The following is an 18,813-nucleotide window of genomic DNA, read 5'->3' on the forward strand; positions in this document are numbered from 1 at the left end:
ATAAATGTATAGTGATCTCTAATGGTAGTTTTGACTTGCATTTCCCTAACGACTAATGCCGCTGAGCACATATTAGAATCTTAATGCCCAATGTAATGGTGTTAAAACTTAAGGCCTTTGGGAAGTGATTAAGTCATGAGGGTAAGCCCTCACGCATGGGATTAGCGCTCTTATATAAGAGATCTCACAGAGCTCCCTAGCCCTTTCTAGCAAGTGCAAACACAGCAGGAAGTCAGCAGTCTACATCCTCAAAGAGGACTCTTAGCTACTATATGCTGGTACCTTGATTTTAGCATTCCCAATGTCTTATAGCTACCTAGTCTGTGATATTTTGTTATAATAGCTCAAATGGAGTATGACAGTGGCTATCCACAAGCCAAGGAAAGAGGCCTTAGGGAAAACTAGAACTGTAGACACCCTGATCTTGCATTTCTGACCTCCGGAACTGTAAAAAAATAAAAATAAAAAAAAAAATCCTCTGTTTAAGTTATCCAGTCTCTGCTATTTTATTATGGCTACCCTAGCAGACTAACACAGCCTCTTATAAGGAAATTATGGTGTGCCTACTGCTGCCCCTGCATTTGTAACAGGAATATAAGCAGACAGCACCCCTTTATAGCTACTGACATCCATGGAAACCAGGCGCATCCCCCACCTTCCCTTGGTTAGCATGTCTATTTCCTAAGAATCTTAAACAAACCAGGTGCTTATTTTAGGGAGAAGTGGCTACGTCTAGAAGGGATTAGAATTCCGGGCTCTGAGCAAACATCACTTCTTTCTCCAAAATAGACATTTTAAATGTAGGTGAAATTACATTAAAATTAAAATTAAAAAAATTAAACAATTAAATTGTTATTTTAGTCTTGAAATTTTAACTTAGTACTGAAATTGTAATTTTCAGTCTTTAAGGAGGAAATAACAAAAGGACAATATGGCATATATTTGTGGAGAAAGGGGTGTTTGTGAGTGTTGTATCGGAATGAGCTATTTGTATGCAGTTGTTAGGCTTTTTTTTTTTTTTAATTTTTATTTATTAACAATAGTCACAGAGAGAGAGAGAGGCAGAGACACAGGCAGAGGGAGAAGCAGGCTCCATGCACCGGGAGCCCAACGTGGGATTTGATCCCGGGTCTCCAGGATCACGCCCTGGGCCAAAGGCAGGCGCTAAACCGCTGCACCACCCAGGGATCCCTAGGCTGTTTTCTTTAAGAGCTTTCTATGAGTTTTCAGCTGACCAGAGCAACTTCCTTGTCCAGTTGTTGGCCTCACTTAGTTTGGTACCTGGTTGTTTTCCCACAAGTCCCTATTGGTTGGGTTAGATGAAGGACAGTAAGATACTACTAAGGGGAGTACTTTATTCATCTAGATGGCACAGGAAATGGAGGTAGGTTTAACCTCAATCCCACTGCACCTAATTTGTAAATTCTTGGAAGAAAGGATTCATGAGACTGACAACTGGAAACGGACCAAAGGAAAATTTGCTTTTTTAGTTTTGTCCCTACATCACAAAGGGACACCAAAAGTAAGAGCATTTCTCAATCCCATACTTACATATATTATTTTCAGGATAAACTGTAAAGAGTAGCTCTAATGCTCACTTCATCTAGAGGGGTGTTCTGTTTTTGTTTTAATTGGGATTGCAACCATGAGCTCCAGCATTGAGATATCAGGAATAGGTACAGGATACAGGTTAAGAGTAGTCTTAGGAGCACTGGACTGAGAGCTAGTGGATTTCACCCCTAGTCATTCCATCCTCTGGGGGCTCAAAACAAATCTTTGGTCAAATACTGGTGGAGTTCACCAGGCGATGTCCACGGTTCTTCAGCAAACACACACACATGTAATTTTTTAAAAAATTTATTTTATTATTTTATTTTATTTTATTTTATTTTTTATTTTATTTTATTTTTTATTTTATTTTATTTTTTATTTTATTTTATTTTTTATTTTATATTTTATTTTATATTTTATTTTATATTTTATTTTATTTTATTTTTTTTTATTTATTTTATTTTATTTTATTTTATATTTTATTTTATTTATTATTTTATTTTATTTTATTTTATTTTATTTTATTTTATTTTATTTTATTTATTATTATTTTGCTAAGCACAATCCAGGTGTGTTCTTTCCAATGAAAGCATTCTAGAATTTCCGATATTTTGGAACAACTCCTCAGTGTTAGGGCGCAGTCGGGCCCTGTGCACTGCACTGCAGGGCTCACAGCCCTATGCTCCAGGAGCTCACGGGCCATCGGGGAGACAGAAGTGATGCCCCTGAAGCAAGTACACAATGGCACAAGATAGTAGATAATCAAATGTTGAAACGTATCCGAGGCCCTAAAACATCTCATCTAGGGCAGCCCTGGCGGGGAGGCAGCGGTTTAGCGCCGCCTTAAGCCCAGGGCGTGACCCCGGGGTCGCAGGATCGAGTCCCGCATCGGGCTCCCTGCGTGGAGCCTGCTTCTCCCTCTGCGTGTGCCTCTGCCTCTCTCTCTCTCTCTCTGTTTCTCATGAATGAATAAATAAAAATCCTAAAAAAACAAAACAAAAACCATCTCGTCTAGCCCAAAGCGGTAACGCGAAGGGGGGCAGGTGCGCACGGCGACCGCGGGGCGGGGCCTCCCCCGACGGCCAGGCAGCCCGCGCCGCGCAGGCGCACCGACCCCCGCCCCGCCTCGTAGCAGCCCCTTTAAGAAGGGGAGCCGCAGGCGGCCCGAGCGGCGCTCACGTGACCCGGCCCCGTGCCGCTGCGGGCGGAAGTGGTCCAGCCTCCGCCGCCGGCGCGGGGGCGCGGGGGCGCGGGGGCGCGGGGTCTCCGGGCCGGAGCGGGCCCGCCGGCGGCCGGGATGGTGCAGCTGTACAACCTGCACCCGTTCGGGTCTCAGCAGGTGGTGCCCTGCAAGCTGGAGCCCGAGCGCTTCTGCGGCGGAGGGCGCGACGCGCTGTTCGTGGCGGCGGGCTGCAAGGTGGAGGCGTTCGCCGTGGCCGGGCAGGAGCTGTGCCAGCCGAGGTGCGCCTTCTCCACGCTGGGCAGGGTGCTGTGCCTGGCCTACAGCGAGGCCGGTGAGTAGCAGCAGGGCCGCCGGGGCCTGGGCCGCCGTCCCCGAGCACGGAGCGTCGCCGGCGGCCCCCCGGGTGCGGGGGAAGAGGCTTCCCGGAGCCCGCCGGCCGGTCCCGCGGGGCCTGGCCCGGGAGGCCCGGGGGGCGCGGCGCCGTGTCGTTGCCGTGGCAACCGCAGGTGCGCGCCGGCCCGCTCTCTCTACCTCGCTCGCTCGCCGGAAAGGCCTGTGGTTGAACGAGCGATACCCCAAACACCCAACTCAAAAGGATTTAAAAAAAAAAAAGAAAAACCTCAAACATGTACAAAGGAAGGGCGAAGAGTATCCGAAACCCCAGATGCTCGCGGCGTCAACAGTGACGCGGACTCGTAGCCGGTCCTTTTCCGTCTATACCTTTTACCCGCTTCTTGTGGGTTTTTGCAAGTTCACGTTACATGCTGGTGTTTAAATCTATGCAAGCGGAGCTCGAGTCGTAACCACCACCCTCCCCCGCTAGCGGCGTCCACTACCCTTTTTTCTTTATTTTTATTTTTTTAAAGATTTTATTTATTCATGAGAGAGAGAGGCAGGGACACAGGCAGAGGGAGAAGCAGGCTCCATGCAGGGAGCCCGACGTGGGACTCGATCCTAGGACTCCAGGGTCACACACACCCTGGGCTGCTGCAGGCAGGTGGTCAACCGCTGAGCCACCGGGGCTGCCCCACTACCCTTTTTCCACCGAAATGTGAAGCAGCGCCTAGGAGGTACTTAGGAGAGAGGTACAGTACAGAGGACTGTGTGTTCTCTTTCAGCAGAAGATTGTGATTTGCGTATTTGGTAAAAATGCTTCTCCATCATTTTTCAATGTTGGTATTTTCCCCATCCCATTCCCCCTCCTTTTTAAAAAGATTTTATTTGCTTATTCATGAGAAACAGAGAAAGAGGCAGAGAGACACAGGCAGAGGGAGAAGCAGGCTCCTCGCAGGGAGCCCGATGCAGGACTCGATCCTAGGACCCCAAGGTCATAACCTGAGTTGAAGGCAGATGCTCAACTGCTGAGCCACCCAGGCATCCCCCACTATATCTCTGTTTTATAAAAATCCCAACATTTAAAAATATATGGTACTTAGGATTAAAAGGGGATTTACCGCAGGCTTCTTTGAACTGCCTAATCATGCACTTAAAGTTTGATTCCTGCTTCTCAGGAGGAGTGTGAAGGTATAAACTGCAGTATTAATGGTAGAGAAAAGCCCATGACTCAGGAGCTTGCTAATGAGGCGGAGAGCATTAACTTGGAGGATTGGAGATCTCTTTCTCATTCCTACTCTGTCTGCTACTGATTGGGTGAGAGTTAATAGAAACTTTTGGATCTCTTTGTTTTTAAATTTTTTTTTAATTTTTATTTATTTATGATAGTCACACACAGAGAGAGAGAGAGAGAGAGGCAGAGACACAGGCAGAGGGAGAAGCAGGCTCCATGCACCAGGAACCCGACGTGGGATTCGATCCCGGATCTCCAGGATCGCGCCCTGGGCCAAAGGCAGGCACCAAACCGCTGCGCCACCCAGGGATCCCTGTTTGTTTGTTTTTAAAGTTGAGATACTAGATCAATTATTTTTAGACATTGGGATTTTGTGGATTTGTAAGAAACCAGGGGGCTGTCATACCTAGTATCTGACTATTCATTTTGTCAAGTAGAGATAAGTATTTCTAAAAATGAAAGCCGTACTATTTACTGTAACAGAGAAGAAAGCACTTAGACCTATGTATTGGATACCTTTGCTTTATGAACAACTTACTATGCTGGTTTTTTTTTTTTTTTTTTTTTGACTAGTGAAGATATCAACAGAAGCCCGCATTGGTTCACAGATAATGTTTAAAACCACTCCTTAGATCTGTATGTTCTCTTTCAGGAAAAGATTGTGATTTGGGTATTTGGTAAAAATGCTTCTCCATCGTTTTTCAATGTTAGTAGTTTCCCCATCCCATTCCCCCTCCTTTTTAAAAAGATTTTATTTATTTATTAATGAGAAAAAGAGAGAGAGAGAGAGGCAGAGACATAGGCCAAGGGAGAAGCCGGCTCCCTGTGAGGAGCCCAATGCAGGACTCAATCCCAGGACCCCGGGATCATGACCTGAGCCCAAGGCAGATGCTCAACCACTGAGCCACCCAGGCGTCCCCCACTCCCCTTTTAAGATAGAAGTTCTTATCTTTAAGAGCTCTAATGACTGGCAAACTTACCAATCTCAAGGTGTGATGTGTGTGTGTGTGTGTGTGTGTATGAGAGAGAGAGAGAGAGAGAGGCAGTGACAGTTATAGCTACATGATCTGCCCCATTCTTCTAAATGGACATTTATTCTGGAATTGGAAGTGCCAGGCGTTATGTAAACTTCTAGTTTTCTTCTGTGTCAGTAGTGGTGATTCTTGGGATCCTTAATGTCACTACTTGTGCTTCAGAATCACCTGGGGAAGCTTGAAAATGTGCTGATGCCTGGAACCACAACCAGAGAAAACTGTCAGTTTTCCGGGGTATGCCCCAGCACTGGGGGAGTCTAATATTAGGCAAGGTTGAGAACCACTGACCTAGTGCCATACTGGCTGCTGTAGACAGTGAGTAGCCTGGTAACCTTATGAATGAGGCCTTGAAAAACAAAGACTTTTTATAATCCAGTTGGCTGTCCTAAAGAAAGTTCAGGAGTCATGTGGTATGTCATTAGCATGGGTCAGGTGGCTAAGGGTAACACTCAGTCCTCAGTTTAAAGACTGGTTCAACCCCTGGGTACTGTTAATCCACGCGTAGCTGACTCACAGCTATTCTGATACCCAGATAACTTGTCTTCCACTTCTTAACTTTTTACTTTTGGTCTCTTTCCTCCCGTTTACAGTTACTTAGACATGAGGATTTCTGTTCTAAGTGCCTAGTGTCTTTTCTGTAGCAAATCTCCTTTGTGAGAAACAGAATGAATCTTATATGAGTCACTTAAATTTATTATAAGTGCTTTGCAGGTGTCTTACCCAAGTAGAAAATATTTTCATTTTTTAAAATCTAATTAGCAGGTTACTATTCTTGTTTTATAAAATTTGGGGTTGTTAGGGAGAAAGTAGGTAGAAATTTTGAAGGACGGAGGGTCCTAACATCATTTTTTAAAAGATTTCACTCTTTTTTTTTTTTTTTTTTTTTAAGATTTTATTGATTTATTCATGAGAGACACACACAGAGAGAGGCAGAGACATAGGCAGAGGGAGGAGCAGGCTCTCTGCAGGGAGCCCAATGCAGGACTCAATCCTGGATCCCAGGATCACGCCCTGAGCCAAAGGCAGACACTAAACCACTGAGCCACACAGGCGTCCCTAACATCGTTATTGATAATGAAAACTTAATATAGGCTTTGTATGTGAAGTAAGGAAGAGGACACATGAAAGCTTATTGCTCTCAAAGGAGAAAGACTTGGTGGCCAGGGTTGAGTGCTGTGTGGGGAGCTCTGGTGCAGGGTGTATGTTTGTGGGGTGTCTGAAGCTGGTGGTGTATGGAGAACAAGACCACATGGCCCTCATTGCCTGTTCTTTAGCACAAGTGCATTAAATGAGTCTACTGCATCCCTCTAAATACTACCTACCATCTCTTAACTTTTCTAGAGCCATAAAACATATTTTGATGCATCATATATTATTTCTGCCTTTTGATGTCAGTTTTGTCATAGGAGCAGCCTTTTCCTTATTCTGGTATTAGTATTAACCAGGATTATGATCTTGCTATATAAAAGGAACCTTATTATTTTAAAGAATCAATAATCTCAGCTTAAGAATAAATATAAGAATGACTTTTTAATTTACTTAGTGAAGACAGAAGCTGTTGTAAAGTAAGTAAAATAAAGTCCTGACCACATATGTGGTCATTATTTTACATAATGCCTAAAAAATGTTTATAAGTCAGTCAGAGGAAGACAAATACGATATTATTTTTTATATGTAAAATCTAAAATCTAAAAAATAAAAAACAAAAAAACCTAATTGGTGGTTGCAAGGGGTGGGGAGTGGGGGTTGGGGAAACAGGTGAACTATTTTTTTTGTTATTTGTTTCTTTAAATAAATTAAATTTTTAAAAAAGTTTAGTGTCTTTCTTTGATAAAGTGCTATTAACCTCCACAGAATCCTCTAGACTTATATCTCCTTTTTAACATTTTGAGAAATAGCATAATTGGAGAATGAGCATTGGCTTTTGAGTTAACTAGATCCAGGTTTAAGTCCCAGCACTATTCTTTTGTTGGCTGTGTTGCCTTAGGCAAGTTACGTAGTTTATCTAAACCTCAGATTCCTGATCTATAAAATGGAGAATGAGATAATATCTTGAAGGTTTGTTGTCAGGATTGACTGAGAGAACTCTAAATCTGTGATCATAATGCTTGTCAGGTAATCGCACTTAGCCAGTTCTAGTTCATCATTTATAAAACAAGTTACTAATCTGAAAACATACAAGACAGTATGGGCACTATCTGTAGTTTGCAGATTATATATAAATGATATATAGACTTTATCAGTGAAATAGGTATATGTTTATAAATGCATGAAAAAACAATGTTATTTAGATCAATTAATACATTAATATTAACAATTAATAATTAATAATCTTAGTTTTAAAATTCATTTATTAATCTGAATATGACACCAAAGCACAGGCAACAAAAGAATAAAGTAAATTGGGTATCATCAAAGCTAAAAACTTTCAAGCATCTGCAAAAGACACTAAGACACTAACAAGAGATTGAAAAGGCAATCCACAGTATGGAAGAAAATACTTGCAAGGCATATACCCAATAAGGGATTAACATCCAGAATATATGAAGAACTCCTATAATTTAACAACAACAAAAGCCAATTCAAAAATGGGCAAATAGGGGCAGCCCGGGTGGCTCAGCAGTTTAGCGCCATGTTCAGCCCAGGGCGTGATCCTGGAGACTCAGGATCCAGCCCCACGTCAGGCTCCTTGCATGGAGCCTGCTTCTCCCTCTGCCTGTGTCTCTCCCTCTCTCTCAGTCTATGTCTCTCATGAATAAATAAATAAATCTTTACAAAAGGATTAAAAAAATGGGCAAATAGGCATTTCTTCAAATGACCAACAAGCACATGAAGAAATGCTTCATATTATTAGTCACCAGGGAAATGCAAATCAAACCCATAATGAATTACCATTTCATACCCATTAGGATAGCTGTTATTTAAAAATGAAAGAAAGCAGCCAATGTTTGTGAGAATGTGGAGAAATTGGAACCCCTGGGCACTGCAGGAATGTAAAATGGTAGAACTGCTGTGGAAAAGTGTGGTGTTCCTCAAAAAATTAATTCCCATATGATCCAGCAATTTCACTTCCTGGAAGTATATAAAAGTAATTGAAAGCCAGGACTTGTGCAGATGTTTGGACATCAGTGTTCACAGCATTTTTAAATGAGAGCCTTCCAAATGTCCACTAACTGAAGAGAAGATAAACAAAATGTAGCATATGCATATCTGCACCTGCACATTTGTTGCAGCATTATTTGTATTAGCCAGGACATGGAAATAACCTCAATGTCCTTAAACAGATGAATAAATAAAATGTGGTATACACATAAAATTGAATATTATTCAACCTTAAAAAGCAAAGGGAATCCTTACACATGTTATAACACAAATGAACCTTGAAGACATTATGCTAAGTGAAATAAGCCAGACACAAAAGAACAAATATTGTATGATTCAGTTTATTTTTTTTTTAAGATTTTACTCTTTATTTGAGAAAGAGCACAAGCAGGAGGGAGGAGCAGGCTCCCATCTAGCAGGGACCCCAATGTTGGACTCGATTCCAGGACCCTGGGATCATGACCTGAGCCAAAGGCAAGTGCTTAACTGACTGAGCTACCTAGGTGCTCCTGTATGACTCACTTTATATGAGGTATCTAGAATGGGTGAATTCATAGAGACAGAAAGTAGAATGGCCACTGCCAGAGTCTAGGGGTGGGGGGGAGATGAGGAGTTACTGTTTAAAGGATACCGAATTTTGAGGAGGATAAAAAAAGCTCTGGAGAGAGATGATGGTGACTGCACAACAACGTGAATATACTACATACCATTGAATTGTGTACTCAAAAATGGTGAAAATGGTAAATTTTGCATGATGTATATTTTACCACAATAAAAAATTTAAAAAAATCATTTACTGGGGATCCCTGGGTGGCTCAGCGGTTTAGCGCCTGCCTTCGGCCCAGGGCGTGATCCTGGAGTCTCAGGATCGAGTCCCACGTTGGGCTCCCTGCATGGAGCCTGCTTCTCCCTCTGCCTGTGTCTCTGCCTCTCTCTCTCTGTATCTCTCATGAGTAAATAAAATGTTTTTAAGAAAAATCATTTACTGAGGAAATTCTAGGATGATGGAGGTGATAAGACATCTTTTGACCCAACTCCATCCAACTGATTCTTCGGAACAGAGTAAGCAAATTTATGGAGCCTGCAGGGTGCAGTTAGGCATTCTGCCAAGACACCCAGGGAATGAACAGGCTCCATTTCTGTGGTATCAGAGGAACCAGTAGTAAGAGAAGGCTTGCCTTTCTGGAAGATTGGCTCATTTTGGACAAGGAGAGGACTTGGCCAGCCCAGCGAGTGTTTGCAGAAAGGGGCTGCTTGCTTGATGCATGTGTATATGGGAAAGCATTATGCTAACAGCAGCATTTCCATTTCAGTTCATTGGAAAAGGGCTTATTTACCAAATATTGTTAGTAAATAGTAGGTTCTACATTTGGAAAAATCTTGACTTACCTTCTCAGAGTTCTAAAGATTAAAAGGTCAAATTAAAAAGCCACTAAAATAGAATACGTAAGAGTATATTTATGTAATTTGGAGGGCATAGGAGACTATTTAAGCAAATTAGGAAATTCAGAGGCCAAGAAGGAAACGATATATATCCGACTACATACATATCTGATTACTTTTACTATGGCAAAAGATGCCATAAGCGAAATCAAATGTTAAAGAATAGACTACAAAAACAATTTTCTATTCATGACCAACCAAAGATTAATATCGCTTTCACCCAGAGAGCTGCTATTTCTTATTAAGAAAAACAAATCAAACATCCTAATTAAGCAGATAAATTGCAGAAGAAAAATCACATGTGGCTGATAAACACAGAAGATGGCCAGCTTTAGAAATGGTCTGGAAAATATACATTATAATAACCCCATCACATTGAGTCAGTGAGGATATGGGGAAATGGGCATGTCCAAACAGTGCTGCTGGCAACATGAGTTCATCTTATGCAATTGTGATAGACTCTGGCAATATCTCAAGATTTAAAATGCACCAGCCCAACATTTGCACTTTTGGGAATCTATGCCATTGAAACAAACCCCTAGGAAATAAATATATAGGTATAGGCCTATTTATGAAGTTAGCATGAAGTATGGTGGCAGGAAAACTGGAAAAACTTGAATATATATTAATAGGGGAATTGTTGAGTAAATTATGGCACATGCATACATAGGATATCAGATAGTTTTCAATAAGACAATGTTAGATACCCATGTATTGATATGGAAGGTAAGATTTATTGATAACTTTTAGAAGTTGAGGATTGTTAAATATATTCCATGCGATTCCATTTTGGTGAAAAAATTAAAGCACTAGTCTGTGATCTATGTTTATATGAGAGAAAGGTATATAAGGACACATATTGAGCTCTGCGTTAACGCTGGCTTCTCAAAGGCTGCACTGCAGGAAAGAGGTAATGCTTTTCATTTTGCATCTCATTACTGCTTTGATTTCTCACAACAGAGAGTAACTATAAAATTATAATTGGAAAAAATCAGCAAGGGAAAATCAACTTGGATTTAAGTTTTATTTAATATGTATAGCTTTATCCTACTTCTCAGAGTTGACATGAAGGTGTGACTTGTGGGAAGAGGGTCTTTGAGAGCCACAGGAAACACTCAGAGCTAATATAAGGAATAAAATGTACAATTTCTATGTAAGCTACACAAATTATTAATGGATTACCTTAAGACATAATGAGGAAAGATTTATTTCAAAACCTAAATGCCTGATGTCAGTTAAAAATATACCTAAGATCTGGGGTGTCTGGGAGCTTAGTCTGTTGAGCCTTTGATTCAGGTCATGATCCCAGGGTCCTGGGAATTGGGGGTCCTGCTCGGGCTTTCTGCTCCTCAGGGAGTCTGCTTTTCCCTCTGCTCTTCCCCCTGCTTGTGCTTGCTCTCTCTGTCAAATAAATCAATAAAATCCTGAAGAATATATATATGCCTAAGATCCTATTAATTAGGGTTTTGTTCTCATCAATCTTTAACCATTTACAGGAGGATTCACTAATAGTTCCTTTTTATGGCACAAAGAAAGTGGTTGTTTCTAATTACAAATTCTGAGTATAATCTTATTTCCTCCTCAGGAGACTATTTGGCAGCAATTGAAGAGAAAAACAAAGCAACATTTCTACGTGCATATGTGAACTGGAGAAGTAAAAGGACTGAAAACTGTCGCGTGTGTATCCGGATGGTGGGACATAATGTGGAGGCGCCCTTCAATGACACCTACAAGGACCAGATGTCGATTATTGAAATGCCGCTTACTGAGGCCCCATTGTGCATCTCCTGTTGCCCAGCGAAAGGAGACCTTCTTGTTGGTTGTACCAATAAGTTAGTCTTATTTAGTTTGAAGTGTCAGATCATTAATGAAGAATTCTCAATACTGGACTTTGAACGTTCTTTAATTATACACATAAATAATATCATTCCTGTTGAAATTTCTTTTTGTGTTGGTTATATTGCTCTCATGTCAGACTTAGAAGTCTTAATCCTAAAACTGAAGTCAGACCCTAAAAATGGGAAGAATGTTAATCACCAGCCACATAAGACCAACAATCCAATGAAACAGACAGAAGGTAAATGATAAATTTAACTTAATTTCTTAGGTGTAGAGAAAACTCTTACTTCTGGTGATCTCTGAAGGATATGTGTGTGTGTGTGTGTGTGTGTGTGTGTGTCTGTGTGTGTGTGTATTTATAGATCCAGTTATTCCTGATACATGGGATTTGGGTTTACGATCTGGCTGCCCCTATCTTAGTTTGTAACATGTCAACATGTTTCAGCATATACTTGTCAATAGAAATAATGGAAGAGCTCAGAGGAGTTTCTAGCCCCAGTTCTCATAAGTTGGATGGACTTGGGTTAGGAATACCATCTCTGAGTTTCAGTTTCCTCATGTGTAAAATTAGGTTGATCATATCCTGTTGTACTTTACCGGTTGTGAGGAATAAATGAGGAAGTGCTAAGGCTTTGCAAAACCATAGTGGCTTGCAAATATATGAGATGTCTGTGTGTGTAAATAAATAAAATTTCTATATATTTAATTCATATGGGGGTGTTGTGAAACTTAATTTTCATTCAAGTAGTACTTGGAGGTATTAAACTCTTTTCTCAAAATTTATTTCTTAAGGTGCCAGTAATGAAACTTTGCAGCTTGAGTCAGATGATTTTGTTATCTGTCAAAAGCCCATGGAACTTCTTGGTGAAAAAAGTAGCCAATCTGGGATATCTGTTACACTGGAGTCAACGGGATTAGCTGACGAAAAAATAAAATATTACCACGTTCAGCACCTGCTCTATAAGTATTACAAAGCTTTTCATTCACCAGCATTTAATATATATTTGCCGGCTTAGAAGTACATAGAAGTTAGATCTCTTCTTTCTTTTCTTTTTGTAAACTCACAGACGTTTTGCTCCTGATATTTCATCATATGTCTTAGCTGATGACATCAAGTTACATTCACTTCAGCTGCTACCCATTTACCAAACAGGTAAGTATGGCAGTGCTACAGTGCAGTGAGGTGAAAAGGCCTGGGCTGGAGGGGAGTCTGATGTGGTAATATGTTAGGTTCCTCTACTGAGTCTCCTGTGGCCTTGAACAGGTTCCTTAGCAAATAATGCTAAATAGTGCTCCTGTGAGCATAGAAAGGGAAGTTGTTTCTGCTAGAAGAAGCCATGAAGGGGACACGACAGAAGAAATGCATTTCCCTTTTTGAAATGGTTACTTGGCTCAAAAAGGGAAATTGAACCTTGTTACAACTGGGGTTTTTTAGCTGGCTATTTGGCAAAGCTTTTTCTGATGGCCTTATGAGCAAGGTGGGCAAATCTTGACTGAATGGGAAATTCATTCAGAGCAGTAGTTTTCAACCTTGTTGCATATTGGACTTACTTGGATGCTTTAAAGAATACTGATGCCCAGGCTCTACATACTGGAGAATCTGACTTGATTAGTCAACTCTGGTGCCTGGGCACCAATAGTTTTTTAAAAGCTCCTCTGGAACCTAATGGACAACCAAGATTGAGAATCACCATTGGGTTTTATACTTAGTCCTGGCCTGCCTAACATCTTTAGATGTTGCCTTGGGACAATATAAATATTATTCTGATACAACGTGTTTATAAACTTCTTTTACTTTTTTCTTTCTTTTAGAAAACATTTGTTTATTGACTGCCTACTATGTTGGGTATTGTTTTCTTTTAAATTTTTTTTTTATTGGAGTTCAATTTGCCAACATATAGTATAACACCCAGTGTATGTTGGGTATTGTGCTGAATACTGGGGGCCCAGTAATGAGCAAAAGTAGGCAAAGTACTTGCACTCGTGGAGCTTATTGTCTTGTGGGGGAGGAAGCAGACATTCGATTATTTTCAAGGAATATGCAATTACATACAAAATGAGTGCTCTGTGGAAAAAGAACCCTACCTTGAGAGCCTGTGACAAATATATTAACCTCATTTAGGGGTCAGGAAAGGCTTCCCAGGAAAGAGGATCTGAAGAGTGAATCAGGGCTGATTTGGAGATACGGTTGGTGCAGAGGAAGCAGCAAAGGCGTTGTGATAGAGGAAGAATCTTCTATTTGAGGAACAGAGAGTCAAGACCTAGCAGTAGAGCAAGGCAGAGGGTCATGAGACAACACTGGAGACAAAGAGCCATGTTAGAGGGCTTCTATCTAATGGCTTCTCCCTTTTTCTCTCTTTTCTTTGCAGTCTATTTAGCAAGAAGCTAGACTAACACTATAGAATTTCCCAGAATCTGAATTTTTGCTAATTGACTCCCCACAGTGTCATTTAGCATGTTCCTGTATCCCCTATATTTTCCGGTGATTTGATAGCTTGATCTAAAGCTTTTTATTCAGTATGGTAGTCATTAGCCACCTGCTGCTCTTCTGCACTTAAAATGTGACTAATCCAAATTGAAATACACTGTTAAGTGCAAAATTCACACCGTATCTTGAAGAATTAGTACAGAAATACATATATATATAAAAAATATCTCATTAATTTTTCATTGCTTATTGAAATGGTAATAGGAATATATTGAGTTAATATACTCTGAAAATTTTGCCTGTTTCTGTTTACTTTTTAAAAATGTGATTACTAGAAAACTTTAAATTACATATGTGGCTCATGTTATATTTCTACAATGCTGGTCTAGATTTAGATTATGATTAGATGATGATGGTAGTGATGCTTATGAAGATGATGATTTGGTAGCACAAGTAGTGCTGACATCTCTTGGAAGGTACATGGTATCTGGTTGGCTTTTTTGTGATGTTAATAGCACTGTTGATTATTAGATCTGTTAATTTATTAGAGGTTGCAAAATGGTGATATTTTAATTGTATCACTCCCTTCTCATTATTTTTTTTTAAGATTTTTATTGATTTGAGGAAGAGAGACAGCAAGAGCTGGGGGAGAGGCAGATGGAGAAGGAGAAGCAGGCTCCCCACTGAGCAGGGAACCCAATGTGGGGCTCAATCCCAGGACCCTGAAATCATGACCTGAGCCAAAGGCAGATAGTTAACCAACTGAGCCACCCAGGTGCCCCTCCCTTTTCATTTTTTACTGTTATTCTTCTATGAAGAGCAGCTTTTCCTAAGCAACTCTTTGGTTATCCACTGATAGACTTTTTTGCTTGGAAAAGTTAAGATACCAATTTCTTTTGTTTACTAGTTTCATGGGTTTTCCCCCCATTTTTTTTCATGCAGGTTCTCTTACTTCTGGTAGAAAAAATTTGTCTCAGGAAAAAGAGTTACTGAGTCTCTTCTGTTTTTTCTCATTACCTCATGTGGGCTATCTCTACATGGTTGTCAAATCTGTTGAATTAATGTCAGTTTACCAGTATCCTGAGAAGTCTCAGCAGGCGGTGCTCACACCACAATTTTTGCATGTCATCGCAAGGTATGTTACAGTGTTACTTGCTGGCCTTTAAGTCACTTTTTCTTCTGTAAATTCTTGGGGTGCTTCCGAAAACTTAAATGAGAATTGCGTGAACCAGCATATAGCATTATAAATTAATGATGTATATTTGTCTTTTGACGGCCCATATCTACCTTTTCAATATCAAAGATATAGATTATGGTTTTGCCTTTGTTTTTTTTTCTTAGATTGAATAGGGGCCTCTGTAAATACAGTTATTAATGAGGAAAAATGTTCATAAGGAATTTTAATGATAAGTCAGTGGGGCCAGTCAGGACACCTCTGGATTTCCTTTTAGATTTCCTTTTTTTTTTTTTTCTTTTCTGTCCTATCCTTTCTTTATGAATTGAGTTATTTCATAATGGTTTAGATCTGTGAAGGAGCCAGAAGGACTATCTGATTCTAACCTCTGACTAGTACAAATGGGGAAATAATCCAGAGGTTGGGATTGGTGAGGTCATGCGGCTAATTGGTGGCAGATGCCTTTTGAGTTGCCTTATCTTAATATGCTGGCACGTAACCTGGGTTCCTGAGCAGAATTTTGATCTCATTTCCTTTTATCTTAACAGTAACCGATGCTTCTGGTTCTATTTCCTGTTTTTTTGAGAATAGATTATGTGCAAGCCACTACACTGGGCCTTCTGGCCAAGCAACTGTGAATAAGGTACACCATCTGCTTTCTAAAGCAACAGCATGAAAGAAGGCCAGAGACACATACATGGGGCACAAACACTAGGGGATTTGTGAAAAATACGACTGTGAAAGTGGTGTATGAACTGCGAGGAGGGAAATCACTTTTGTCTGAGTCATACAGGAAGTTTTTTGTGCTTGAAGTGAGAAAAGCAAGTTAGAATCTACAGAAGTAGATTAGAAGAGAAGAGCACTATAGATACAGGGAAGATTAGGAACAAAGTCTATGTCTAGTTTTGGAGAAGCATCTAATAATTAATTGCATACGACAGTGATTTTTAACTTTTTTCAACTGGATGATAGAATCAGAAGCTACAGCAGGTGCTACAGTGTATTCAGACTACATTGAACTCCCCTGGAGATTCTGCTACTCACTCAGAGCATGGTTGCTGCCCTTTCCTCCCGTTGTCTGGTGTAAGGAGAAATCCTACTGTATGTCTCCTAGGTGAACACTGTGAAAATAGCTAGTCTGTAATTTCCAATCTTTTGCACACAGTGATGTTCTTTAACTTCATATGAAGCAGCTGGAATGCAGAGAAGTAGTGCAAATAATGCTTGAAGAGAGAGCTCAGGGCTTTGAAAATTAAGGACTTTTAAAGGTTTTGATCAATAAAGTGGTGTAGTAAAAGCATTGCTTTAGGAAAATTAGTGGTGGCTGTCATGCAGGATGGATTGAACATGAGTAAATTGGTTCAGGGAAGGATAACTAGGAGCTGTAGCAGTGAGAGGATGAGGAAGAATGGATGGGCGAGGCTTCAGCAGAGAATGACAAGACTTAGTGTCTGATGGGATGGTGGGAATGGAGGAGGCCTGGAAAACCCCACTGGAATGTTGAGACTGCTTTTATGAAAGAATAGAAGCTGGTGAAGTGTGGGGCAAAAGAAGTTTGGTTTAGGCATTTGAGTTTGAGGCACTTAGGGAATATCAAGGGGAAATGTAAGATAGGCTTTTGGACACAGAACCGGGGATTAGAAAAGAAAGGAAAATGTAGATGTCTTATTACCACCAAATGTGCTGTCATAGTAGCAATCATGGCTCCACGAGTATGTAGCAGAGGAAAGTAGTTGGAAAACTAAACTCTGCTGAAGGTTGTGTTTAGGAAGGGAGGGAAGGAACAGAAGGATTTTCAAGGACGCAAAAGAACCTATGGAACTATAGCATCTTAGAAGTCAAGGAAAAACTAGAGGAAGAAAGAAAGAATAAAATATTAATTACTGTCCCAAAATATTAATCTTTTCTCTATCTGATTGCATAGATATAAAGGATACTGAGAATTTAGTGATTTGATTTCCTAAATATATTTCCCCATCTCTCTTAAATGTAAGTCATGAATTAGTTTGGAATGTAGAGTCCTAAAAATATGGTTATGGGGATTTAAAAATATATGGGTTTTGCCTATCTCCGGGTAAGAAGTTATTGAAGCTTTTCTTAATATCAGCACTAAAATACACTCTGACATCATTAGCTTGACTGTGGAAGCAGTAGACATTGGAATAGCCGTTGTTATATGTAAATTCAGATTCTTAATAAGGATCCTCACCCCTATTTTTACAATCCTATTTTGTTAAACTTATTTTTACATCTTATTTTACCCGATAAATACATATTTTAGAAATATCTTGACCCATAAGTTTGTCTCGAAATGTTTCTTTAGGGACTTCTGGGTGGCTCAGTTGGTTCAAGTCATGATCCCTGGGTCCTGAGATCAAGCCCCACATCGGTCAGGCTCTCCACTCAGCAGGAAAGACTCCCTCCCCCTCTGCCTGCTGCTTCCCCTGCTGTGCGCTCTCTCTCTCTCTCTCTGTTAAATAAATAAATAAAATATTAAGAAAAAAAAGAAAAGTTTCTTGAAGACAAGTAGGTTTAAAAAATAGCAACAGAAAAAACTTTAAGACTCTAAGAACAACATAGAATCATGTAAATCCATCCTTTTAGACATACATAAATGGGAAATAATCCTAGTCCTCAGAGTCAACCATGTCAACAATTGGTATATATTAGTGTCTGCCTTTGGCTCAGGTCATGACCCAGGGTCCTGGGATCAAGCCCCACATCGGGCTCCCCACTCAGCAGAGAGTCTGTTTCTCCCTCTTCTGCCACTCCCCCTGCTTGTGCTCTCTCACTCACTCATTCTCTCTCTCTCTCTCAAATAAATAAATAAAATCTTAAAAAAAACAATTAGTCTATATTTGTTCAACTTTTTAAAAAACAGTACATTTACTACTTATGTTTTTTTTATTTTTTTATTTTTTTTTTGTAGAAGTAGATCATATGATGTCCACCGTTCAGCAACTTTCTGCTTCACTTAGCAGCACATCCTGGACATCTTTCCATGCCAACACAGTTCAGTTCATTTTTCTCTTATAATGCTGCTTAGTATTCCAGCAATAGCCAATAGTTGGATTATTGCAGGTGGAGGTGAGTCAGAGGACAAGCCTTTTTATCTCTGGAACCTAACGGTCATTTATTTTTATAGCCATAGCTACTTTTACTTGTCATTCTGGCCCCACCTGACATGCTTTTTTGCTTCTCACTATCTCAGAGTCCCTTTTACTCATTTTACTTCCTGGTGCTAACTCTCTATTCTAGATTTCTAAGTGGTGATGCTACTATTCCAGTGATTGTTATGACTCCAGATGTCATGTCCTAGAACATTTTGGAAATAGAGATGGCAATGGGCTGAGGCTGCCATTTGTCTCTCCCCAAAACAGGGGGAAAATGCCCTAAGTGATACTTCTTACTTCCCTAGTACAAAATCTCCCAACTGTGAAAATGTCAGAATGCCTTCCTTATAAAGAAGTATTTCTTCTATTTTTTAAAAAA

At 40.3% G+C, this 18,813-nt stretch overlaps 1 protein-coding gene across 11 annotated transcripts in view; it reads left to right on the forward strand.

The window, feature by feature from the left end:
- The first annotated feature begins 2,753 nt into the window (after positions 1–2,753).
- Positions 2,754–18,813, forward strand: part of HPS3 (HPS3 biogenesis of lysosomal organelles complex 2 subunit 1) — a 39,212-nt gene continuing 23,152 nt past the window's right edge. For all 11 annotated transcript variants that reach the window (XR_005377173.1, XR_005377176.1, XR_005377178.1 and 8 more), the window contains exons 1-5: positions 2,754–3,065; positions 11,466–11,957; positions 12,512–12,683; positions 12,787–12,872; positions 15,090–15,282. Coding sequence is in view for 5 of the 11 variants with exons in the window: in XM_038571180.1 (XP_038427108.1) it covers positions 2,849–3,065; positions 11,466–11,957; positions 12,512–12,683; positions 12,787–12,872; positions 15,090–15,282 (1,160 nt within the window). In the remaining 6 variants the exon portion in view is untranslated. The remainder of the gene's footprint in view (positions 3,066–11,465; positions 11,958–12,511; positions 12,684–12,786; positions 12,873–15,089; positions 15,283–18,813) is intronic.

Source organism: Canis lupus, chromosome 23 (genome assembly GCF_011100685.1).
Source record: "Canis lupus familiaris isolate Mischka breed German Shepherd chromosome 23, alternate assembly UU_Cfam_GSD_1.0, whole genome shotgun sequence".
In the NCBI taxonomy this organism is placed as follows: domain Eukaryota; kingdom Metazoa; phylum Chordata; class Mammalia; order Carnivora; family Canidae; genus Canis; species Canis lupus.